The 25,478-nt window shown below is 51.3% G+C and overlaps 2 protein-coding genes across 5 annotated transcripts in view; both read right to left on the bottom strand.

Annotated features, from left to right (window-relative positions):
* ZFPM1 (zinc finger protein, FOG family member 1) overlaps positions 1–8,255 on the bottom strand; it is a 140,362-nt gene extending 132,107 nt beyond the window's left edge. For all 4 annotated transcript variants that reach the window (XM_075008963.1, XM_075008966.1, XM_075008965.1 and 1 more), the window contains exon 1: positions 7,942–8,255. In XM_075008963.1, coding sequence (XP_074865064.1) covers positions 7,942–7,981 — 40 coding nt within the window. In that variant the 5' untranslated portion in view covers positions 7,982–8,255. The remainder of the gene's footprint in view (positions 1–7,941) is intronic.
* Positions 8,256–14,861: 6,606 nt separating this feature from the next.
* Positions 14,862–25,478, bottom strand: part of ZNF469 (zinc finger protein 469) — a 221,212-nt gene continuing 210,595 nt past the window's right edge. Inside the window, exons 4-5 of the transcript XR_012647491.1 lie at positions 16,102–16,204; positions 14,862–14,875 (exon numbers count right to left, since the gene is read on the bottom strand). The gene's annotated coding sequence lies outside the window, so the exon portion shown is untranslated. The remainder of the gene's footprint in view (positions 14,876–16,101; positions 16,205–25,478) is intronic.

Here is a 25,478-nt window from a genome sequence, read left to right as displayed (position 1 = left end):
GTCACAGCAGTGGGAGCTATGGAATTCCCCATTCAGACTCAAGCGAGGGGTCCTGCCTTATCCAGCCGTGCTTGTGGTCTGCCTCGTGCTGCTCCCGCTGGGGGGTTTTACCCACATAGGAGCCAAGTGAGGCCAGACCCAAGCTCTTTCAGACAATCCCTCCCCATGTGCTATTGGCTCCCTCCCCGCAGGGCACAAAAAGGGATTTGAACAGGAGGGGGTGGGGCTGGCGTGAGAGAGGGGGAGACATGCCTGTGGTCAGGGAGCGGGATCAAGGCAGGGTCTGGAGAACGGGCCCAGCATGGCATGGAAGTCTAGTGGCAAAAGCAAGGCCCCTGGATTCTCTTACCAACGGTGCCTCTAACCTGCTGGGTTCTAAATCCTGCACCAAACCACGGCCGGCTTGCCTCCCCTGGCAGCCCACAAACACGTGGCTCAGCCGAAGCATCTAGGCCCCTGCCGAAGAAGAGTTAGAGGAGAGGGCAGAGTACACCCAGGGTGCGACTCTTCCTTCCCACGCCTCAGCTGGTAGAGATCAGCCTAGCTCCACTTCCTTTGCTGGGGCAATGCTGATCCACTCCAGCTGGGGTCCTGACCCAAAGGAAATAAAATTGGTGGGCGGGGCTCAGGTATTCCCAACAGTAATCAAAGCATTCACTGAGGACAAATTCTCTTTTACGTCAGTGGCCCGCGTTGGGGCTATTCACACCCCGGGCTAACATCTTCACCCAGAGCCTCGTTCTAAAGGAAGTAACGCCACTTACAGAACACCCAGCGGGGGGCCCAGGATGCTGTGCAAGCATTCAGTAAGCCTCACAACAGCCCCCAGGAGATGAGGTGTTACTGCCCCATTTGCAAAATGGAGAAACCAAGGCACAGAGGCAAAGCATATTACTCACGACCATGTGAGCAAACCAGCGGCAGAGCTGGGGGAAGTACCCAGGGGTCCCCAGCATTAATCACTCAACACCTTGCTATTGGGGAGCCACCAGAACAGCCTCGAAGCATCACAGCAGCACAAGCATTCAGGGCACTAGCCGCTTGCAGGCTACCGAAAGCACTAACTCAGACAGAAAACAAACAGAGCAAGAGAGGAGGATGGGAGGATCAAAAACCATGGGGGTTAAAGCAGTGGAACTAAAAATAGACTCTAGTCTGGCTACTGTAACCATCACCAGTGGTTTGCTTCTATTTCCCAAAATTAGCTCTCGTATCATACGTGCAAATGAATATAGGGGGCATGGCCAGTCCTGTAACCCCTCACTCCCGGGAGTAATCCTTAACTGCCCCCCAAGAAAGCTTTCATCCTGCAGGGGATGGACTGCAGTCAGGGCTACTGAGTTGAGAGCTAGTTCCCAGTTTGGCAGGGTAACTTGAGCCCAGGAGTCTCTTTGCTCCACCAGGTCCACCACTTAACCATCACCAGCAGAAAGAGACCCCACTCCACAAGCTTTACTCCCCCAGCTAGCTCCTGCCCATGGAAGGCCATGGAGCTTCTTACATTGTTCCTCACTTGAGGAAGGGTCTACTCTACAGAATCATGGTCATGAATTAAACCAGTATCTAGGCTGAGCGAATGCCACACACACAATGTATGTAGGTATGTATAGGACTGTGCTATATTTTCTACCTTTCAACATATTTGCTACACTTCACAGCATGGGAGACAGTGATCAAAAAGAAAAAGTAAGTCAGCCTTCTTCGAACTAACGCAACATCTGTAACCGATGAAAGACACCAAAGAGCCATTGTCTAAAATAAACTTTACAGAGCGCTGACGTGGAAAAAAAATAAAGTGTAAATACAGGCCACCTTCCCTCTCTCCCCCAGCCTACCCCACCCCACCAGATAATTAAAAAGCCCGCCTTAATCATATTTGCAATGGAACAAATTGCTGGAGTCCCTTTTCCTCCCCTTTTCAGTGTTTGTTATTGTAGCAAATCCTGCTCCAGTCTGGTTGGTAGAGATAAGAAGCCCTTATCTCACTTGGCAATCTTTATCAGTATGGAGATCAGGCCCCAGAGCTTATCAGGAATTCAGATCTACTGTAGCTAAAAGCAAAATAGCAAGGGGGAAGAAAAACGAGGCAGGCCCATGCAACGACTGTGAGAATTTTCACTTCAAGTTCATTTTAAAAAATAATAATAATAAAAGAAAGAGACACACACAGCCACATCAGCGGCACGAGATCAATCTCCCCACTTATCGGTTTCCCTCATCTGAAAAGCCAGAACTGTAACTACATGAACACACAGCTGCCAAAAGGTTGGCTCATTTTATATATGTGCCCACACTCCCATGTTTGAAGTTAATAAATGTAACAAGTTATCTGGGTTTGAGATCAGCTCCCTGCTTCTTATCAGCCATTCACATCTATCTAACAGCAGAACAAAAGACATACAGAGAAAAAAAAAAAGGAGGCAGCTGCATCTCAGCTTGCTGTATTTTCATGGCCTCTGATAAATACTTGATGGTGGGGGAGGGAGGCAAATTTATATACCACTCCTGGAATCAGATTCATTACCTGACGTGCTACCACCCAGCCCAGAAGCAGGGGGCCAGCAGCTCAGGCAGCACTCAAGGGAAGGAATCGCTACAAAATTCAAAGTGTAATTCTCAAGCCATTGTCATCAACTATCTGAACTGCCATTGGTTCCTAGTTACAGTCAGGTTTTTGAATGTCTTAACACCACATATCCTCTGAGCAGACAAGTCAGGCCAAAACTATGGTGGAGGGGGAGACCTACCAGGAGAAGTTGAAAAAAAAAAACCCCAACAACAACAACAGATTGACAGGGCCAGATAAATACCCAGAAACCAACTACTTCTAGATAGGTCCAAGAAGGTTAATAACAGAACACCACTTGTCATCACCTATGGCCCCTAACTCAAACCCCTCCCGCGCATTAATTGACCATATACAACCTATACTGAAACACGATGCTGCACTCTCACAAGCCCTGCACTGTCTCTCAGGCAGCTGTCCAACCTCAAGGAAATTCTCACCAGTAACTACACACCACACCACAGAAATACTAACCCTGGAACTTTCCCCTGCAACAACCCCTGCTGTCAACTCTGTGCACGTATTTACACTGGAGACACCATCACTGGAGCGAACGATGGCAGTCACACAATCAGCAGTTCATATTCCTGCACTTCCACCAATGTGACATATGCTGTCATGCGCCAGCAATGCCCCTGTGCTATGTGTATTGGACAGACGGTATAATTACTTTGCCAAAGAATGAATGGACACAAATCAAACTACACATAAACCTGTAAGTGATCATGTCAGTTTAGCTGGTCATAGTATCCAACACCTAATGAAGCAAAAATGCCGTCAAGTAGCACTTTAAAGACTAACAAAATAATTTATTAGGTGATGAGCTTTTATGGGACAGACCCACTTCTTCAGACCATAGCCAGACCAGAACAGACTCAATACTGACTGCTTTTTTGTTTTGATAGTATATAGACTAGCACTGCTTCCTCTCTGTTACTGTTCAACACCTAATGGTGTGCATTCTAAAACAAAGGAATTTTAAAACCAGATTACAAAGGGTGACATCTGAATTGGAATTTATTATCAGGTTTGATACTTATCACCTGAGACTCAACAAAGATATCGATTACCTTATCCATTACAAGGACAACTTCCCCACCTTTGATGTTCACAGTGACCCCAGGCAGCCCACTTAACTTAATAGACACTTGCAGAAACATTTTTCTTTCTCATTCCCCCATTTTCCTTCTGTCCTCTCCAGCTAATTTGCCAGTTTTTATCTTTGTTTTAAATTCTCTTCATCTCAGCGATCAGGATTCCCCGGATTTGAAAAAGTGGATCTGTCCCACAAAATAAGTTATATTGTTAGTCTTTACGGTGGTACAGGATGGCTTTTTTGTTTTGAGGGGGGACAATGAAAGCAAACATTTTTAGCACCCTCCTTGAATGCCCCTTCTGGAGAAATGATAACCAGTTTCTCACCAGGTGCATGCACTACAGTAGACCCCTGACATACATGATTTTGACTTAATCATCACATGCCTTAACACGAGTCAAAATTGTGAGTGGAAGGGAGCCAGTAACCTTGCGGTAGCCTGGTTCCTGGCTCCCCTCCACTTGCAGGAGCTGGGAAACTGACCAGCTCCAGGCTGCCACCTGGTTCCTGGCTCCCCTCTACTCTGGGAGCCAGGATACTGACCAGTGCTGGTCAATTTCCCGGCTCCTGCAAGCAGAAGGGAGATAGAGCCAGGCTGCTGCCTGGCTCCCAGCTCCTCCTGACTTGCTCAAAATTTGAGCTACATGCGGTTGCCCAGGAATGTAACCTACACATAACTTGGGGGTCTACTGTACAGATGTAACCCCTCTCAGCCAGCCCTCTCCTGACGACTGGTGGATGAGAGAATTTGCCAGACCATGGGAGGTCAATATTCTCTAGCAGGGGGGTGGCCAACCTTTTTGCATGGGGAGCTACATGGCAATGTTTTACTTGTTCTGAGGACTGAACACAAAATAGCTCCAAACCTCACCCCCCATCCCTAAACCTAACCCCTCTCAGCCCCAAACCTGCCCTCCCCATTCCCAGGATTAACCTGCCTCAGACGACGAGCTCTGCATGCTGCTGCTGCTCATCTGCAGGTGCTACCTTCCCCGGGCTCCTCAAAGCAATTGCACGGCTCCAGCGGGGGCAAACTCGGCTGCCTCTCCCCCAGCTCTCACGCTCAGTTCCCACCTACAGTGCAGGCAGCTCCCTGACCTGCTGTGCTGAGATCACGGAACTACATTTAATTGGTTTAACTGCTGGACCCCTGCTGCCTCCCTGCTAGCCATCAAACCAGTTCAGTTTAGTTCCATCATTTCAGCCGCAGCAGGGCAGGGAGCCGCAAGTGGCTCCTTAAAGAGCCACTTGCAGCTCCAGAGCCACAGACTGCCAACCCCTGCCCCAGCCGGACTACACCCTGATCCCCACACTCATTTTGGCTGGTTTGGGTACAATGGTACCACTGCCGTGGGAAAAGGCCCCTGGTCTAGTATATTATCAACATTGCCACTGCTTACTGGGCTCTTGGAAAACATTTGGTGGTAAATTAGAGCCAAATAACACAGAACACTGAGAGCCAGGACTTGTGGCTGGACACAAACTTTATGGGATGGCGGGAAACTTGGCCACACCCATGATAAGTGGTTATTCCGTGAACTAAAATCATGTTGGATTACGGATGTTGCCAGATGAGGGAGTTCTAGATTAGAGAGGTTCAACCTGTAGCCCACTTTCCCCAAAATGTTAGGCTACGAGCCACAGTTTTATAGTGCTTTGGCCCTGTCAGCTCCTGGAGTGGCAGGCCCCGGGTGCAGTTGTTTGCATTTTAGGCTTTAAAGAGCTTGTAAAATTAAAAAGCATTCAGCATTTAAGAAAAACAGTTGGTTAAATATAGTCCAGCATCTGATCTTTGTCTTATCACTTTTGGCAATCACATGCACTCCCCGAGATCTCCCCTCAGCGCTATCTGCCTTTCACATCAAGCTGAAAAAAGCAGAACAGAGAAGCACAGAGGAAAAATAAAATGAGCTGATAAGAATCTGGGGAGGTTTTAATGCTTCAGCGGAGCCGAGGTAAGTACAGACTTTATGGAAACAGGTCTTGTTTGTACGGTCCAGGAGTTCAGTTACCAGCCCCCTGGCTCATGCATACGTTCCTCTGTCTCCATACTGACAGCAGAAAGGGGCTCTCACAGCTCTGCGCATCTCAAATGACTGTTTTCATGTTGACACATACAGGAAGGGTTCCAAGCTTTCAGCTTTTAATCAGTTTTGGCCATCACCATCAGCCTGAGATCAGCCTCCCACTTTATCATTTCTTCACATCTCTGAAGAAAGCAGAAGAGGAAAGAGATAGAGCAGCCTCCAGCACAGCTAATGCATTCAGAATGCTGCCCATCCTGGCAAACATCACCATCCATCTCCTGGTCACCTCTGACTCCTTGATTAAGCAGCGTACATCTGGCCAAGGTGACAAGAACCGGGGCTGAGAACAAATGCACAACAGTGGTTCACCGAGACCTAACCACTCACGCACACAAACTGGATGAAAAGTTTGAACTAAAGTCTGGCAACAGAGCTGCACTGGAGGACAAATTTGCATGCGATTAAAATGTACCCTCCTCAGCGGAGCCTTGGCAAACCTGAAGGGCACTCACATCCTGTCACAAGCGAGTGCAGATCCCACACACCGAAATACACTTATCAAGAAAAAGGATCAGCATTGTTATTTCAGCAGCTGAGTGCTCAAGGCAGAGATACTGCCACAGGCGTCTCTAGTCACTTCAGCTAATTAAAATGGGATGCTTACAGAGGAGCCCAGCCATTTGCTTAATGCCACCAAGAAGGGGACATTTCTTGACCGGCAACGCTGGCCATGACACTGCAAAAAGAAAGCAGTCAAAGTTGGCAGAAACTTTTTTTTGAAAGGCAGGCAGAAGTTGAGACTAACTATTTTTAACTTCCAGGGCTGTAGAAGTCTGGCTCAGCCTTATCAGCACACTCACCCCAGGCAGGCAAAATGGGGAGCTACAACGCAGGATTGCAATTATTTCCAGAGACAGATAAAGCCGTCTTATCACCTGATGGCCAAGTTTATCCCCAGCATCTCTGCCTTATCGGCCCTTGAGATCGGGAAGAGAGAAAGAAGAGGGGCTGGGGCCGGGGGGAAGTTCCAACCGTTTACAGAATTTCCCAAGAACAGGCCACACCGATCTCCTTCCTCTTTGCCAGACCTGAGCTCAGATTCGCCTGGGCTGATCAATTTCCATCTGGGAAAGAAGGATGATGATCAGCAAGGGGCGGGGGGGGGGGGGGGGGGGGGGGCTCGGAGAGAGCCAGACACAGCGTCAGCCAATGGCAGCCGCTCCTGAGCTTGTGTCGGCGCCCCAAATCCAAGAGGGGGCGCTGCCGCACCCCCGGGGACAGGTGGGCACACGTGGGTTGGCCGAGACATCTTCTGCCCCCGAGCAGATGATCCCACGCCGCCCCGCCCCCCTCCCCTCCCCTCCCCGAGACTTTTCCCCGGCCATGGAAGTGAGGCAAGCGCAGATAAGATCGCAATTTCAGCCCGTCCCGACAGAGCGATCTTATCGCGACCGGGCTCGCTGGCTGGCATATTTTAACGCCTTATCTCCGCTCGGATCGGGGCGGCGGGATCGGGCTGCACCGGCTGGGTGGAAGGAGCGAGGGGAAGGCGCAAGGCGGGGCGGGGGCGGCGCCGGGAGCCATAAACAAGTCGGACGCGAACTTCTGCCACCACCTGCAGACGGCTCCCCGCAGCGGGCAGCCGAGTCCCCAGGGGGCCGCGCAGCCCCTCCCCGGCGAGATCAGGCCGCCCAAGGACCTGCGCGGCCAGCAGCGCCCACGTGGGGGAGGGAAAAGGGGGGCGGTGCGGGGAATCCAGGACCCCCGAAGAGCCCGGGGCGGGGGAGGGGAGTGACCTCAGCGGCCGCCACCCCCACGCGCTGTTCCCAAGCCTTGGCAACGCTGTGCTTTAGCGACCCCGAGCTGCGTGGGCCGGAGGAGGAGGAGGAGGAGGGTCTCCCGTTGCCCGGGGCTGTGAATCAGGAGCACAGTCCGCGTGGGGAGAGTGGGAAACAGAGCAGCGGTACCAGCTGGCGCTGGGAGCGGGAGCGGCGGCGGCGGCGGGGGGGTAGAAATACACCTCTGTATTTGGACTCCTCTTACAAGGGATTGGGAAGGACCCAGGTGCGCTGACAGCTGGTGCTGGGGGAGGGGCGACCCAGGGTCACTCGCCGCAAGGGACGTGGGTGGGTGGGAAGGGGAGACCCAGCGGCACAAACGGGGAGGGGGGCTGTGTCTCAGGCTCCCGCTCCCTGCCTATGGGGGAGTTGCAAAGGAGGGCGGGGGGAGGGGGCGCAAAGTTTGACACTCACGTTTGATCTGCCGGGGGTTGCTCTGTTTCCTCCTGGACATTGCTTGGCAGTCGGCGACCCCGGGCCCTCCTCCGGCTGCTCGGACGGCGGCAGGTCGATGGCAACTCGGAGGGGCGGCAGGCACCCGGCTCTCATGCCCGCCAGGCGCTGCCGGGGCGGGGGAGGGAGAGTCCGGAGCCCCGGCGCGGGGAGACGGTCCCCGGGCTCCCAGCTTGGGTCTCGGCACCGTCCCGCTGCCTGGCGCGGGGGGTGGGGGGGACCCGGGCTCCCGCCGGCGGCCACTAGGGTCCGACTCGGATTTTTCTCAATGGAACCTGAAATGTATCAAACCCGCTGAACGTTCCATTCGGGGCGGGGCTTCTCCCGGCCGCACGGAACGGCGGGCGCCCATAGGCCACCGCCCTCTCGCTGGACACGCCCACCGGATGGGAGGGGGTTGGAGCGAGCGCTGTGGAGCCAGACCTGGGGCAGCAGGGGTGGGGGCCCTGGGAGGGGGCGGGGCGATTCCCCAGGCCTGGAAGCCACCGGCAGCCTAGGGGGAGTTTGGGGGTGCCCCCCCTCAGAGAAAGGGGGCTTTAGCAGCAAGGAGAGGGCTGCTGTAGGGCCTGAGGGCTGCCAGGCACCAGCCCTGATTGTCACCAGCTGCGTGTCTTTCCTCAGTCCCTTGCACTGCAGGTAACTGAACCCCATCTCCTTATAACCCTGGTCCTCTGGCCCTGCCCGCTCTGCCTTGCTCATCCTCCACCCTCAGTCAGGCCCCATCTCATGCTTGGATGGGCCACTCTTTGCAGTAGGTCCTATGGGCCAGATCCCCTTGAAATCCACAGGACAGTGTTTCCTGAAGTGTGGTAGGCGAAAGGATTTCAGGGGGTACGTGGCGGGAAATAAATTACTAAAAGCCAGGAGATAATGCCAGGCGACGGCACTGGAAGAGGGGGTACGCCCGTAAGGCCAAAATCCCAAAAGGAGCTACACCAATGTTTTCAGTTTGGGAAACACTGACTTAGTCCAATGTTGTTGACTGGTGCCGGATGAATTTGCTAGACCCCAGGAGGTCAATATCGTCTAGCACATTACCAACAATTCTGCTGCTTACGGGGCTCTTAGAGGACATTTAGGGGTAAATTACAGCACAGAACACTCAGAGCCAGGACTGGTGGCAGGAAACAAATTTATGGGGCTATGAGAAACTTGGCCACACCCATGGTAAATGCTCATCCAGCTAACCAAAGTCATGCTGCATTACAGATAATGCTGGACAAGCAAGTTCCAGATTAGAAAGGCTCAACCTGTATTATTAGACTCACGAATTCTAATATGGGAAATGCCTCTTGGACCCACTGCCTTTGTCTCAGTGTAATGGCCTCTCTCCCTGTGCACCCCTCTGACTCCATTATTACAGTGAATATTTTCTCTTTTACTACCTGTCTGGTTACATCATCTCTTCTGTCACCTTTATCTCACCCAGTATGTACCTTTCTCTCTTGTTTCTCAGCACAGGCTTCTCCAAACTGAGATGAGTATTCCTGAGCCAGCCACTGAGTAGAAGAAAGGGAAAACAGGAAGTCACCTGGTTGTAGCCAGTGGGAGTCCTTGTTTGCTCTTTGGCCTTTTCCCTCTGGCTCCTGGAGTTATGAATGGGACAGGCCAGCCAATCAATGCTGTGCTTGGGTGCTAACTTTTTAGCCATGGTTACAACCATAAAATTGGGTAGCTGGGTGTCTAGGAACAGTTGATATTCAAAGAGGCCAGAACATTAGTGGAAAGAAAGGTAAACCAAACCAGCCAAGCTCTGCTCTCAGAAATCTGGCTCGTGAAATCTTATTGAAACCTGTCGGGGCTCAAAGGCTTGAGATGGATGTGGACTTAGCCCATGGCTCCCACATTGTTTTGCTTCCATCTCTTTAAAACCCTCAGATTTTTAGCCCTCTTATTTTACGTCTCTAAACATTTTGCTTCAGAAGCAGCAAGCTTCCAGCACTGCCATGCAGCGGGAGCTCCCAGTTCTCTCTGGTGATGCTGCTTTCTGACATTGCCAGGGATGGCTTTGCCAAGAGTTTGTTCTCCATCTGTCCCTGCTTTGCAGACTGCCCCATTTTTGTCTTGGATCACTTGTTTATCTGCTATTGTTCAGAATTCACTTACACCTTCCAAGCCTGGAGGAAATTTGAATGTGTGAGGGTGCAGGGTTACGAGCGACTGGAGACTTGTCTGTGCGTCTCCTACCCCTTTAGCCTCACAACAGCTGTGGGGGGCAAGGGAGCACAGCAGCTTTCATTTTACACCTAGGAAACTGAGGCACCGAGAGGTAAAGAGATTTGTTAGAGGTCACAGGGTGGATCAGTGACAGAGTGGTGAACAAAATGCATGATCAAGCCAATTGGTCTTGAGATTTTTATATGCTCAGATAACAGGGGTATGTTTACTCTCGAGAAAAGGAGAGGGAGGGCAGCCCCTGAGAAAAAAGGCTTCCGATACATTACGGCCTCTTAGAAAGAAGGCTGGGATTAATTGTTCGGCTGTCCGCCCAAGGCAGGACATGAAGTAAGGGGCTTCGTTGCAGCAAGGGGGATTTAGGTTAGCTGTTAGGACAAACTTGCAAACTGAAGGTAGATGATGTACTCTGGGATAGACTCCCAAGGAAGGCAGTAAAACCCTCCTCATTAGAGGGAGGATCTAGGTTTACTTGGCACCAGGCGCTGGACTTGATGACTTGAGATCCCTTGCAGCCCAACGTTTCTGTGATTCGATAAAACGATCCTCCCCAAGGCCCTAAGCATATGTATCCTCCAATATTTTAAAACCACCCTTTAAAAAGCATCACTCCAACCACTGCCTACTTCCCCATCCCCTTTCTGATTATTCCTATATCCAGCACCTCTCCTTTTCAGCTTGCTGTGTCTCTCTGCAAATGACCCCAAACACACCAAGAAACTGAAGCAAATTTCTTCTGTAGAGGGAAAAACTGCTTGGGTCTGCTGTGTGTGAGCTTTGTGTTGCAAGGAAACAGTGGGCAATAACCTCCTAAAACATATCAGAGTAACCGTAGGCCAAGCACAGATGTCAATTTGTTCCCAGGGTGGCTCAGAAGCAGCAGGAGCTGGGTTAGAGAGCATTGTGGGTAACAGGCATGCAAATGAGCACCCAGTGCCTCCCCTTTTTCCTTTGAAATCTCTGTCCCCAGCATTGCTGCTTGCAAGCAGCCTTTGAAGCACGGTCAAGTTCAGTTTATTCAACAGCTGTGCTACGAGGGCCTTATTGGAGTCATCATGGAAGTTGTCCCCTGGCTTTTAGGGGTAGATATGGTGTACCTATGTGCACAGTGGTAATCTTGCACAAGGAGGAAAGGGATTCCTGGTGTTATTGGCGTCTTCAAATGAGAAGCTTGGGGAGACTGCAGTTGCTGCTGTCTCCGGCAGCATGCAAATGCTCTTTACAGCAAGACTTGCTGACATTGATCAACACTCCTCTTTTTTTTTAAGGGTTTTTAATTAACTTCCTGTTTCAATCATGGAATAATGAGTTTTAAGCGCCACATGATTCCCCTAAAGAGGTCAGGCTCACCGGGAGGATGTCAGACTAAATTAGCTGAGGAATTAGGAAGAGTTCCAAGGGGCGGAGGTTGGCTGTGTTATTCTGCACATTCCAAATCTAGTCCTGCTGGTTGTAGGTTCCCATAACACCGCAGGGCTGACTGAGTGCCTTCTAGCTGAGGCAGGCCATAATCCTGCCACAACTTATACATAGCTGTGGAGACAAACATACATTAGCATCCAGTGTCCTGCCTTCTCCACAGGATCAAGCACCATCCCTAAGAGATTTTTTTTTGTTGAATCTATTTGCCCCCTGACCTTAAATGGCCTCCTCCAGGTGGGAGCTCACAACCCTGGGGTTGTAAGGCTAATGCTCAAACCACTGAGCTCTCCCCAACTCAGGCAGGTCTTGTGGTCTTGATCCTGTCACAACTTAACACACATCCGTGGTCCTACTCACATGTATCAAATTGGGAAGGTGTGTAATCTTTGCAAGATCGGCATCCAGCTGAGCAGCTTACATGTAGAGTGCCACTGTTCTCTGCTCCAGATCATAATCAGACAAAACTCCACCAAAGGCGAGGGAGAGGAGGATCAGGCGTATCCTCTTGAGGAAAATCTATTTAGCATCTTTACTTTGTATCAGGAGGGGCGAGCCTCTCTCTTCAGTGTCAGCATTTCAGAGTCCTATGGTGATGATAAGGAGCACACAGCCTGCACAGAAGCCCAATTGGCAGTGGCCAATTTCCACACACATTTAAATCCTTTCAGAAATGAGTGCAAAAAATCGTAATATTATTTTCTGAACACCTCACCTGCTTGCATGTGCTTGTACCTTCCTAGATAGTTTCCAAGAGAAACTGCTTGTTGGAAGACAGCAGAAATAAAAACCGTGCAGCTGCCATGGTTTGTGCCCAACCAGCAGCTTGTGAGAGAGACAGGGAGGTACCTTAATCAAGCCTGGGTTGGCAAATGCTACAGACCAGCTGCAAATGAGTATCGCCAATAGAGCAAATGCAGTACACCCCCTGGTGTAAACGCAGGGTAACTCCACCACATGCACGAGCGCATGGCACAGACACAAACCACTTCTGCTTTTTGGAGCTGTTCTGGTTGAGTCAACCTGTGAAAACACAAGCGACCTTAACGAAGGGTGAGGACAAGGCTGAAGCAAAGCAGATTCAAAGGGCTGGCACCAGGACAGAAACACACGGCTTTAAGGGAGCTCTGATGTTTGGACTGTCACAGCATGGGCCTATTTCTACCAGCAGAGACTAAAGGCAGGAACAGCTGAGGGTTACAGCTGACTGTAAGACATGGTTTGCATTATATAATCTACTGTTAGTTCGGTGCTGAGCCTGCAAAGACTTAGGCCCACGTTTAGCTTTACCCCTTGGAAAAGGCCCGTTGAGTTTACTGTGGTTTGCGCCGGGTAGTGAGGCTCAGCATGTCTTTGCAGGATGGGGGAGGTATGGCCTTCTTGCCCATGAGTGTATTTTAAATGCAGGCTGACAGACTAAACAGTTTCCTTACAGGTCATTCTGAACCTGCTTTCCAAACCCCTGCCTTGTTGCTTTGCTTTCCAAAAATAACCACTGCCTCATTACTGTGCGTTGCAGGCTCTTTCTTTGTTTTAAATCAACGGCAGCTGATTGATGAGCTACCCTATCAGAAGAAACCAGCCACAGAGCTACCCCAGCAGGGGCAACCCTTCAAAACCAAAGCACATCAGAGTGCCTGGCACGTGAGAACAAGGCTGGAATTGGGACCCAACATGAGCGTCCCAGTGCGCGTGGGTGACCCTAAACTAACGAACAAGCTCTAAACTCCTCAACCAGTGGGAGTGAATACAGCCCTGTACTCACAAGCAAGCCAACGATGACACCAGCGCAGGTAGTCTGGTTCTCCCCAGATGCCAAACCAGGGAGCATCTGATGAAGTGGGTTTTTGCCCCCACAAGCTTCTGCTCCAAAATACCTGTTTAGTCAACAAAGGGCCACAGGGCTTCTTGTTGTTCACGGAGGAGAATACGCCTTGACATAATGTAACCGGTTTTTATCCCGTACAATTGCACATTCCCTGCCGGGGTCTTTTGAATTGGCCCCGCTCACTTTTGGCCTCACGCCAAGGCCTACCACAGTCCCAAGGCCTACGGTTCTGCAGCTGCTTTAGATAACTGCGTCTTACCAGGGCCAAAGTCCAGATCTTGGCGATTGAGCATGACTGTAATAGTTGCCCTCCAAGCCCTCATGTTCCCAAACTTCTCCCACGCCAGGCCCCAGTGGGGCTCAGGCAGTGGCCACTGGGTCTGCAATTCGCTGCCCAATCCTGCCAACAGGCTCCAGAAGCCAAACGCTTCCGATCCTGCTTCTAGGGGTGTGGGGGCTCTTGCAGGCTTTGATGCGGAGCATTCATGAGGGATATTACCCGCAGAGAATGGGTTCTGGCAATGAGGCTAGCTGCACTGCCTCCGTGTGTGTGTGTGTGGGTCTGTCCTTCCCACCCCACCTCCAACTCACATCATGTTTGCAGAGCGATTGTTGTAACATAACCCAATAAATAGAAGGTTTTCCAGAGGAGTGAATTACACGCCTGCAGTACAGAGATAATACGCAAGCTTCCGTGGTTCCCATTGTGCATGAGGTGACATCGTCTTATGGAGCTGTGTACATTTGTATTAGTGCCAATTAATCTGGAGTGATATTATTAGAGCCGCGGCACGAACGAGAGTGCATATGTTGGTGGAGGAACGTAAAGGGAAAGGCTCGCGGAGGTGGTGTGTCAGGCATGACCCATGGGCTCAGAGGGTGTGACGTGGGCTGCTGAGCAGAGAGCCCTGGCTGTGTGTCGGACCACGGATGCGCAGTGCTGTCAGCTAGACATTTAAGAGGGGCACCTGGTGGTCTGTGTAAGACCTCACCCTTGCAGAACCAGCTTGCTGCATATGCACTGATGTTGCTATCACAGGTTCCCCCACAGGTTCTGCCTGTTAGCCCAGGAGCTGTAGACTGTATTTTAAACTGTGCCAGCTGCAGAGGGTCATTTTTAAAAACTACTGATTAAGAGGTAGTAACTGAGCTCCTCCCTCCTTCCTCCCACCCCTCTCAATTCCAGCCAGCTGAAAGTCTCCACTGCCGCAGAGGGATGCAGAAAGTGCTGCCACCATCTGGCCAGGCTGCTTCTCATGCTCGTGTGAGATTCCTTAGGGCCCCTGGTTTCTTCCGAAGGGCTGGCCAATTCCCGGCCAGGGCTGTGACTGCAGTTCACAGTCTTTTCAACTGGGTCAGCTGCCACAAGGACCTTTTCTCACCTGTGCACGACTCAGCTCCAGGTACTCCTCTTCTGAGGATCAAACACAGCTCAGAGAAAGGCTGGGCCAGTGCTGATGACAAGGGGATGCTCTGCAGAGACAAGATAGGGATCAGGGCTGTGTCACCCTGTATTTTTATATACTGCTCAGCCTAATGGGGGCCTGATCCTGCCGGGCAGCCCTGCTAGAGCATCTTTACTTACAATAAGCTAATTCTTCCTTTGATGTAGAGTGCCCAATCCCTCGCTGGCATTGTTACATGCCCCACTTACAAACATCTGCTGGATGCTGTGGGTTTGTAGACGCTGGTCAGTGAGCATAAGGAATCAGAAAGGTTTCTGATAAAACCAGAAAACACCAATGAAACTGAATCTGGCCTGTACTGAAAGGACCAGGGCAGCAGCTAAGTTCCTATGGTTAATGTACTGACACACAGTCCAGGCACTAAGTGGATCTTGGCATGAGAGGCCAAGTTGTGGGGGATTGATGGGTTCCATTGACACCCATTAGTGCTACTCACATGCCTTAGGCCAGCTGTAAATGACCAGAAATCACTAGCTCAGATTTGCTTTGTCAATAGAGTGTCTGTAGGCAGCATGGGAGATTAACCACGACAAATTGGGCATGAAGCCCCATTTTAACAAAATCTACAAGTTGTCCTGTGGCACATTACAGACTGACAGAGCTTTTGGAGCATAAGCTTTCATGGGCAAAGACCCGCAGATGCATCTGACGAAGGTAGACTCGTCAGGCGTGTGGCTTAGAAGCCCACTCAGCTGAACTCTGTGAGCGCTTTTGGAAGCAAACGGCGGCTGGGATGATACTGGGGTTGCACAGGTGAAAGGCTGAGCACACAGAGCCAGCAAATGAACACGCCCTAGTGCTAGTCAGAAACCCTTTTGCTCTGCTGGTTGCAACTGTTCGGCTGTGCGGTGCGAGGCCTCATGCTCCAGCACGACTCAGGCACGGAGCAGCAGCGGGAGCATTTGCACCCAAAACATTCAGCTGGCCATTTGGACAGCTTTGGGGCTCTTGGTGCATAGCTCTGGGGCAGCCCTGCCGAACGTCAGCCCATGAGCATGATCAGAGCCCGCCCACCCATGTGTTTTCATCCCCACCGCTTAAGTCAGGCAGCTCAAAGCATAGCTACCCAAGGCGACCAATTGCACAGGGCGAACGACCAGCAACCCGCTCACGCCGGAGCCAGAGGCCACCATTTGCTTGTGCCAATTATTTCAGACGACAGTTGTGAACAGCCACCCCCACCTCCCCCACAAACACCCCGGTCAGGGTGTAGACTGAAAAGGGGGTACACACCTTATTTGCAGTGCATAATTTGCTCCAGGGGCTTTCCTGTGTGATGACCATAACATCTGGCAGCGTGTGCATCCGTTTGCCTTCTCAAATGGCTTCAAATGCCCTGCAAGAGAGAAGGAGCTCAGCCCCAGGGCACTGAGAGTGCTGACTACGTGCCATCCTCTGCTGGTGCTCGTGTCATGCAGCGATCAAGCCCTGTGATGGAGCAGATAAGGCGTGGGGCTCAGTCCTCACCAGTGCCATGGGAAATCCCAGCACGAGTTAGTGCTGACTGGGCCAGCCTTATGTTTCACAAAGTCCCCTTATCTGTCCACTGCAATACTCCCCACAGGGGCAATCAAGATTGGAACTAGAGGGTATAAAGCTCTACCAGAGACAGACCTGGGTTTTGCACCTTCTTAGGGGAATCAGCCTGAATTCCTGCCCCTGTAGGGCCTGGCCTGGGTGACACCCCCGTCAGGCAGGTGGCAAGGCAAGGCTTCGCGTACAAATGCAGAAAGATGCCAGAGAGGCCCTACCCCCTTAAGGGGCTAACGTGGCACAGCCCTTTCCCCTCTGCACTGGCCTGTTGTCTCACCTGACTTTTGCACCCACTTTCCAGAGCAAGGAAGCAGGCCAGCTCCTGGGCTGGAGCATGCCACTGGAGCTGGGACTGGGGCAGGGGGCAGATCACCAGGGCGTGTGAATCGGTGCAGTCAGTGGGCCAGATCCCCACTAGTGTAAGCAGGCAGGGTTTCATGCAAGTCAATGGAGCGACTTCCTTTCACGCCAGTTGCGGAGCAATGAAACTCCACTGGCAACAGCTGAGGCTCTGCCCCTCTGCCCTCAGTTGTAGCTCCTGTTGATTCAGTGTCTCCTGCAGTGGCTGAGCTCTGGACCTATCCAGTTACAACTAGTGTGGCTTTTCACACACACAGTCTCCACCCCACCTTCCCCGACAGGAGTCTCCTCTCGTCTCATCAGTAGCCGCTGTGCAGCTAGAGTTAATCTTTTGCTGCAAAAACCAGGCCAGCTTTTCCTTGCCCGCTGGAATTAGGCTGGTGGGAGCCTTCTTCTAAGTGTCAAATGCCCCAGAGCTGCTAGGTGAGAATGCAGGTCTCAGCAAACTCCGGGGAGCATTAGGGTGCTGCGTCTGACTGATGGTCGGGGGGTGGGTGGGTGGAGAGGTAAGCGGGGGGGAGGGGGGTCTTTTTCCCAGGCAAGCATGTGGATTGGGGAGGCTCACCCGCTCCCTCTGGTCCTGCCGTGCTTCTTATTATGCACAAACCATTTTCTGCCTGAAGCACGGAACTGCAAAAGGGGGCTCAAGCTGCACAGATCAGAGGCGACAAAAAGGAAAAACGGACACGGTTTTGTCTGCAAAAGGGAAAGTGGGAAATGGAGTCGCTCCCGAGCCATGAACATTTCCCAAAAGCCAAGGCACACAACCCAAGCCTGTGCTAACACCAGAGCTTTGTGGTCCCTGGGGCATGGCAGGGGTAGATAGAGAGGTGACTAAGATCAGATTTACACACTGCTGATGCTATCCTGAAGGGCAGTGACTAGTGCTCCAGCTGGAGACGCATCCGGAACCGTTTTGCTCTCGGTTACGCATGGCAATGAAATCATGGGCGGCAGAGAATGGATACTGTTACTAGCAGGGTGGGCTCAGACACACACACAAGGACAGGACTAGAATGCTGAGCCTTCAGCACCAACACCCACAAGCACACGCCACTGCCACTAAGGGAACGCCCCATTCCTTGGCCATGCTGCCTGGGCCCAGATTTTTTTTTTAAAGGATTTAAGTTTTGCATCACTGTCTGTGGCAATGCCTAACTGATCTCAGAGATCCCTAGCACCTTAATCCCTTTTTGAAATAAGTTGGGCTCCTAAATCAGTTAGGCATTGCAGCCCAGTTTAGAAATAAGATTTGGGCTCCTCAAGCAGCTAGGCATTGCAATCCCCTTTTAGAAATAACAGTTAGGCCCCTAAATCAGCTAAGCATTGTGCTTGCCTTTTAGAAATGAGAGTTAGGCCCCCTAAAGGTTAGGCTCCTAAATTAGCTAGGCACCACAATCCCTTTTTAGAAATAAGAGTTAGTCTCCTAAACCAGCGAGGCATTGCAATCCCTTTTTAGAAATAAGTGGTAGGCTCCTCAATCAGCTAAGCATTGCAATCCTCTTTGAGAACTGTTCGGCTCCTAAATCAGCTAAGCATTGCAATCCCCTTTGAGAAATAACAGTTAGGCCCGTAAATTAGCTAGGCACTGCAATCCCCTTTCAGAAATAAGAATTAGGCTCCTAAATCACCTAGGCATTGGACTCACCTTTTAGACATAACGGTTAGGCTCCTAAATCAGCTAGACACCACAATCCCTTTTTCAAAATAAGAGTTAGTCTCCTAAACCAGCTAGGCATTGCAATCTCCTTTTAGAAATAAGAGGTTGGCGCCTCAATCAGCTACGCATTGCAATCCCCTTTTAGAAATAACAGTCAGGCCCCTAAATTAGCGCGACACTGCAATCCCCTTTTAGAAATAAGAGGTAGGCTCCTCAATCAGCTAAGCATTGCAATCCCCTTTTAGACATAAGAATTAGGCTCCTAAATCACCTAGGCATTACACTCACTTTTTAGAAATAAAGGTTTGGCTCTTAAATCAGCTAGGCACTACAATCCCTTTTTAGACATAAGAGTTAGGCTCCTAAACCAGCTAGGCACTGCAATCCCCTTTTAGAAATAAGAGGTAGGCTCCTAAATCAGTTAGGCATTACAGCTATACTGCAATGCCTTTGAAAATCAGGGCCCAGGTCACTCACCCATGCCGTGGGACAGTCACTGAAGGGCTTTGTCAGAGCCCCATTGTCCCACCTCTCGCGAGGTGAACGCCAGTCTAGCAAAGCCAGCTTCTTTGGTCTGGGGGCGGGGGGGGGCGGGGTGGGGGCGCCTCGTGGCAGTACATTAACACACAAGCCAATCCACTGATATTAGCGAAGCACAGACTGGGTTTAACTAACATCTCAGGAGCCCTTTTAATGCTTTTGTCCCGGGAGGTGGTTTCTCTGGTCGCAAACGCTGCCGAGCCAAAGAGCTTTTCTAAACTGGACCAAGAGCTGAAGCCCAGCCCCTTTCTGCAGCAGCGCCCGCACCAGCCGGAGAGCGCTGGGGAGGATGGAGCCAGGCATGCTGAGCTAATGGGCTCAGCCATTCCCACTCGGCGAGGGCAGCGCGGCTTTGAATAAGGCCAGCATGAAGTGAGGACAGATAGCACCAGGCCAGACGCGAGTGGAGCCAGAGGCAGGGGAGCGAACAGCCAAGTGAGCTGCTTAAAACAAAACATTAAAACCAACAGTTACGTGTGGGCATTTCGGCCTCACACCGCCCTTTCTGGGTGCAGGTGGACGCCGTGCCCAGCGAGATACCAATGCCATCATCAGGGGGCAGCGCCGCAGCGGGGGGGCAGCAGCTTTCTGATAGGGAGGGCTCTGGGCTGGACGAGGTTTTTGGTTCAAAGACCCTCTGTCCTAAGTGATCCAGGCAGGAAGCACCTGTGCCCTTGTTACTGCAGCTCAAGATTCGAGGTGGGGCAGATGAGGAACGGAAGGACACCACCCATACCTATTCAGGCTAGCTACACACAGATTCTGCTGCCTTTTTTTGCTGCTGGCTACCCCTTGCTCCAGCCACTGCTCCATGGATTCTAGCAGAGCAAGTTACCCCCTAGCATACGAAACGGCGGCTTCCGGGGCGCAGAACGACATGTCCCCTTGGAGACAATCAGAATGCCCGACCAACAGCCTAAAACCCCAACGCATCCACACCCTGCAGCTAAAGCCGTTGCTTTCTGCCTGGTTGTTTTTGAGGCACTGCCTTCGTGAAGCTGGCGGAATAAGAAAGTTGCAAGAGCAAACAACAGGAATGGCATATTTCTCTCTCCAGTGGGGTTGGAGCCCTGGTGAAATATAGTCAAGACAAAGCATAAAAGTCCCATTTCCAGCTCTGTAATAGTTCCTGCCAAAATCAACGAACGCACACGGCTCTAAATTTTCTGCAAAATTCTTCGGAGGTTATTTTTCCCTTAAATTAAGCCATACTAATTATTTTCAGTCGGTTTTATCTCCACTCTGCAACACACCAGGAGGGTGCAGGCGGCAAGCATTTTAAGCCTCCATAAACAAAAGCGTAGTTTGGAAAATAATTCTATCAATTAATCAAATTAATCCTGCAGTTTTAGTTACAAGCCCCAAGTGGCAGGGATTCTAGCCTGCGGTTATGAGCTATCTCGCGCTGACAGCGTTTAAATGTTGTGATTGCAACAGTAATTAAAGAATATAATATGCTCACGCTTTGTGACAGCCTCCTGCCTGCAGACCTCAGCGCTGCACAGGCAGAGGTCACCTTGAGGACAAACCAGGACTGACCCAACTGTGCCAAATGCAGCCCGCTCCTTCACGGACAGCACGCAGGCATAATGCCACTTCATTCCTTCCAAGTGCTGAAATGCAGTAACAGCTTGTTGATCTGCATATCATTAACTTTCACAGACTATTCAAAACACTGGGTGGGTGGCGGGGGCGGGGTGGGGTGCTCTTTGCAAATGGTTCATAGATATTAAAGCCAACTCATCTATTGGATTATCTAGTCGGGTCACCTATATAACAGAAGCCTGAGAATTTTATCCCATTATCCCAGCTCTGAGCCCAACAGCTTGTGTTTGCCTGAAGTGTATCTTCCAGAAATGAAATCCATCTAAACATTAAGGCAAGCCAAGCAGGAAAACCTACCATCTCTACAGCAGACTGTGCAGTGAGTCCTCCAGTGATGGAGGTTTCATTACATTTCCGCAGTATATCACAATCACATGGCTTATTTCAAGTATCTGGGTCAAACATTTGCACTAACGTCCACTTGATGAAATGAGCTGAACAAAAGGGCTGTCGGAGGCCTGACCCTGACTCTTCATGTTCTTTTTTGTGATCTGCTCGTTAATTTGCCAAACTCTTTCATTTGTAGTGAGTGGCCAAGTCACTAGTGAGGGTCTGTTGCACAACTAGGGAAATGGCACCTAAGTCTCCTAGGCTGGCGTCCTGCTGAACAGCCCTGCACAAGGGAGTCTTCCTCAGCCTGGGGCTTGTATTAGCACCAGCCATCCCAAACTTGACAGTACTCTTCAGCCTGGGGGTAGTAGTACCCAGCTGTCCAAAACCCTCTGTCAATAAATTATTATATAGACAATAGATCTCTAAACGCCATCTGTGTAACCTTGTTCTATATTGGACTCGCGTGATCACATATGAATATGTATGGTCACTCGTATAATCATTCCATGCACCTATATGGAACTTACATACCTCAAAAGCTATCATGCATGTTGCACATAGGCCCTTTCCATGTGGCTTGAGAGCCCCTAGCGCAGGGGTGTTCACAGAAGGGCTTTGCTTTGGCCCAGTGTCAGCTCAGTGTCAGCAATTTGGTTTTTGTGCCATGTCTGTTTTTCAGTGCATTGGAGGCAGCAGATTGCCTGAGCCCACTTACGGTCTCCCTGCCCCAACTTGCATGCCAGCCATGGGTTGCTCTGTGTCACCTGCCACGGCTGTCACCCACCGTGGGGAGGTGGATCATTGGCTGGTCTAATCATGCACAGGTACAGCTGTGGCTGTTCACTGCCTGGTCACTTTCCTTGTGACCTGCACATCTAACTCCAGCAGGGCAGCTTTGAAAAGTTCAGCCTTTGTGTGTTACCAGCCCTGCTCTTCAGGCTCTGGAGACCACAGCCTGCAGGGCCCTCAAGCAGATACAGGCCCCATCGTCTCAGGAACCAGCATTTCTTTGACATTCCCCTCCCTTTCCACTGTTAGGAAAAATGCTGGGGACACTCATTCGGACTGGGGCTCAGGCTGAACCATCTGTTTGGCAGCAACCATGTCTCATGTTATAGTGATACCCTCATGGGGCTGAAACATCAACATGTTGGCCCGTCCTTGAAATCCATGCCCAGCCTGTTTCCTGGATCTGGGGAGTGTCGCAGTGCCGAACACTCAGGGCTCCGGGCTCCGCAGGATCAGGAGAGGCATAGAACAATGACGAGAGCAAGACAGCAGGAAGTCAGGAGCCAGGTTCTGTCTCATTTTCTCCACCCCCGGGCGGAGCACATTTTGGGATGTGCACCACAAATAGAAACACACGCTGCCCGCTGTGGGTGGCTGTGGGTGCTGTGCTAAAGTTGGGCAGCAACTGAATCTTGCCTGGGCAGCTGTCCACGTGTGCAGCTCACAGGGAGCACTGGTCAGGAGACCTGGGTAACTCCTTACTCAACCATCGACTTCCTGCACCATGAGGGACAAGTCACTTAATCCTTCTGATCTTCAGTCCACCTGTTAGTCCAGCCTCGGGATCCCCTACAGAGCAGATTCATCGCTACTAGCTAAGGAAGGGTTTTCTACAGAATTCATTACCAGGCGTATTACTGTGCTCCATGAGGTCCTTATGGATCCCTCTCCTCTTTTTCTCCTGCTGGTAGAGGATCAGTCTAGGACATGCCTCTGTCTTGTCTCTCTCTCTTCCTTATTTATTTGGCTGCAGTGGAAATGTTCAGTCCACAGCCAGCCCCTGCTCATGCACCAGTGAATTGTCTCACAGCCCTACCTGAGCTTTGTTCTCAAACAGGTTTGTTCTGCAGGTGCCTGGCTGGAGAGGGGACCCCTGCAGAGGCTGCGTTCTGACCCACTCCAGACTCTGAAGATGAGGATATGGAAGCGGATTGGGGGCTGGCGGCAGCTACCGCCAATAAGGATGCCAGCAGTGACCTTCTGTGCAGGCAGTGCCCTGTCAGCCATGGAGACCATGAGTTACACTAACCTGATCCAGAGGCAACGAGCGCCTGGATCGCTGAGCCAAATCCTCATCCCAGAGGAAGGGCCGATGTTCCCTAGCCAGCTGGAGGTGGAAGACGGTATTTACTTTTCATCATCAATGACTAAGTGCAGAGTCAGGCAGGATGCTGGGGGTTTACAACACTTAGACAAAGGGGGGAGCAGGCATCCTCATGGGCCAATTATTCCAAATTTCCCATTACACAAAGTTTCCCATTATGCTGGTCTTGCCTGGTTTGCCTTTAAACCAGCCGCTTTTTATCCAGGTATCTATCTCCTTCAGCCATTGGGACCTCCTTGTAATGGAGGTGCTTGCATCCGTGGAAGAAGAAATATTCCAGCGGGGTGAGACAGGTGCGTGAGATAGAAAAGTCCCTGGACGACTAGCAAGGTGCCCAGTGATCTTATGTGGCTATTGAAACAATGGAAGGAGAACATGATGCTCTGCAGATGAGGAACTTCAGGGACGGAAAGCAGCTGCCCATCACCACACTCTGGGTCGTGATGGAATGACTTGAGACAACGTAGAACTGCAGCTATGTAAGCTGGGCAGCTGTATATTATGGTAAAAAATCAAGGACAATGAGCATTGAGCTGTGGACTCCGTCCATCACCAAGGAGGTTGTCTTGGCCCGACCTGGTCTGAAGCCAGACTGAGGCATCCAGGATGTTGGTAGCTGTCACCCATTGCTGTAACAACTGGTTGTCCACCTTTCTCAATGAATGGGCGGTCTGATGTTGGGCAACAGTGGGAGAACTTTTCTGCACCTGGCTTTGGTGTTAGTGGCTCAGAGGTAGCTCTTGAACAGGACCACATCTCAGAAGGCAGCTCTGCCCCTTTCCCTTAGGAGCAGCCAGTGCTGGTCTCTGCTTGCTGTCTGCGCTGGTATCAACACAGCTCAGCTGTGGTTCCATCACATCTTGGAGCTTCTAGGAGTTCCTTTGGGTTGAGCTGGCTGGCTCGTGCCTCTGGTCTGCGTGCAAGTTCACTGCCTCCCTGGGCAAGTTTGCTGAGTATTTCAGGCAGGTAGCAGGAGCAACCAGCAGTTGCTGGTTGGGTCTGGCAGCTGGAGTATGTAGGTTCACAAATTCGTGGAACCAGAAGGGACCACTTTGCTCAGCTCCTCTGACCACCTACATCACCCAGGCCACAGAATTTCCCCCAAAGATGCCTGCACTGAGCCCAGGTATCTATGGTTGAACTAGCTTTTAGTGGGAGTCCAAGTCCCAATTTAAAGACCAACCCCCCCCGCAATGAGGAGAAGTCCACGCTCACCACCGACCCCAGGTTGACTGGCGAGGAGTTTGTTTGTTCACTGGGTAGGTTAGCTTGGCTTGCCCTGAGGTCGCGGTGCTGATTCAGTTGAATGGAGGTTCTCGTTGCTTGTGTTATTACAGTGGCACAGGTCTATAACTATCTTTGTGCTCTTGGGAAGTAGCCTGGGAGTGGGCTGTGTGCCAATGGCACTCTATTTGTTCGCTATAGTTCATCAGAGACGTACAGTGATCTTCACAAAGGTCTACCCAGTGGCAATCAGAGAGGTGACCGGCCTCCTCCACCTTCCAGTGCCTGCTTCCCAGCACAGCTTACCTAACCTTGTTTTGAATCCTGGCCAAGATGGGGCCATTATGGGCCAGGCAGCATGGCCTAGAGGACAGTGCTTCAGGTCGCCTGGTGCCTAGTGACAGCTCTGGCACTGAGCTTGAGTAAGTTTCTTGTTTCCCTCTGTGCAGCATGAGAACAACTGCCACCACTTCTGGGTAACGTGCTTTGAGAGGCCTGGATGAAAAGCACAAGAGGCGAGAGATGTAGTGTTTAAAAACTCCGAGTCAGCAGCAAAAGGAATGTCGGCCTAGTGGTTAGGGGCCTGGAGCCTGAGTGATCCAGTTCAGTTCCATGCTCCCCCCCACAACACCTCACATCCTTGGACAAGTCACGCAGTTCTCAGTGCCAGTGGGGGGTCAACCTGTGGGCTGCATAGAGCCCATCAGTGTTTCACGTGCATCCTGAGCACCCCCTCTCTGTATCCTTCCCCCATGCCCCTCATACAGTGGGCCCCCCCATGTGTTCCAGCTAAGTTTTTCCATCCTTGGGCAGAATAAATTTTGTTATGTGCACCAAGGCTCATGCTGAGGCACACCACCAACATAAGCACATGCTGCAGCTGCGGGCGCCGTGCGAATCAGCTGGGTGGCACCTGAATCGCTCCTGGGCGGTCTCCCAAGTGCTCAGCTTACAGGGAACACTGGGCCTCACCCTCCCCTCCTCTTCCCCCTCCTGCCCAGCACTTCCAGACTGCCACGAACCAGCTGATGCATGCCACATCACTGCTCCTCACCCTCTTGGACCTAGAACATTGCGAATCAGCTGATTCGTGGTGCTCCCGAAGTGCTGGGGTTTGAGGGAGGAGAAGGGACGGGTCACACTTAGGAGAGGCAGCAGGGAAGAGGCCAGCCAGGGATTTGATACTGTAAAATAAGTGAAAATGTTTCATTGTTTAATTATTTGGAGTTGATGCCAGTTCTG

Source organism: Carettochelys insculpta, chromosome 14 (genome assembly GCF_033958435.1).
Source record: "Carettochelys insculpta isolate YL-2023 chromosome 14, ASM3395843v1, whole genome shotgun sequence".
Classification (NCBI taxonomy): domain Eukaryota; kingdom Metazoa; phylum Chordata; order Testudines; family Carettochelyidae; genus Carettochelys; species Carettochelys insculpta.
The sequence above is the reverse complement of the archived record's forward strand: the minus strand, read 5'-3'. Positions and strand labels throughout refer to the sequence as shown.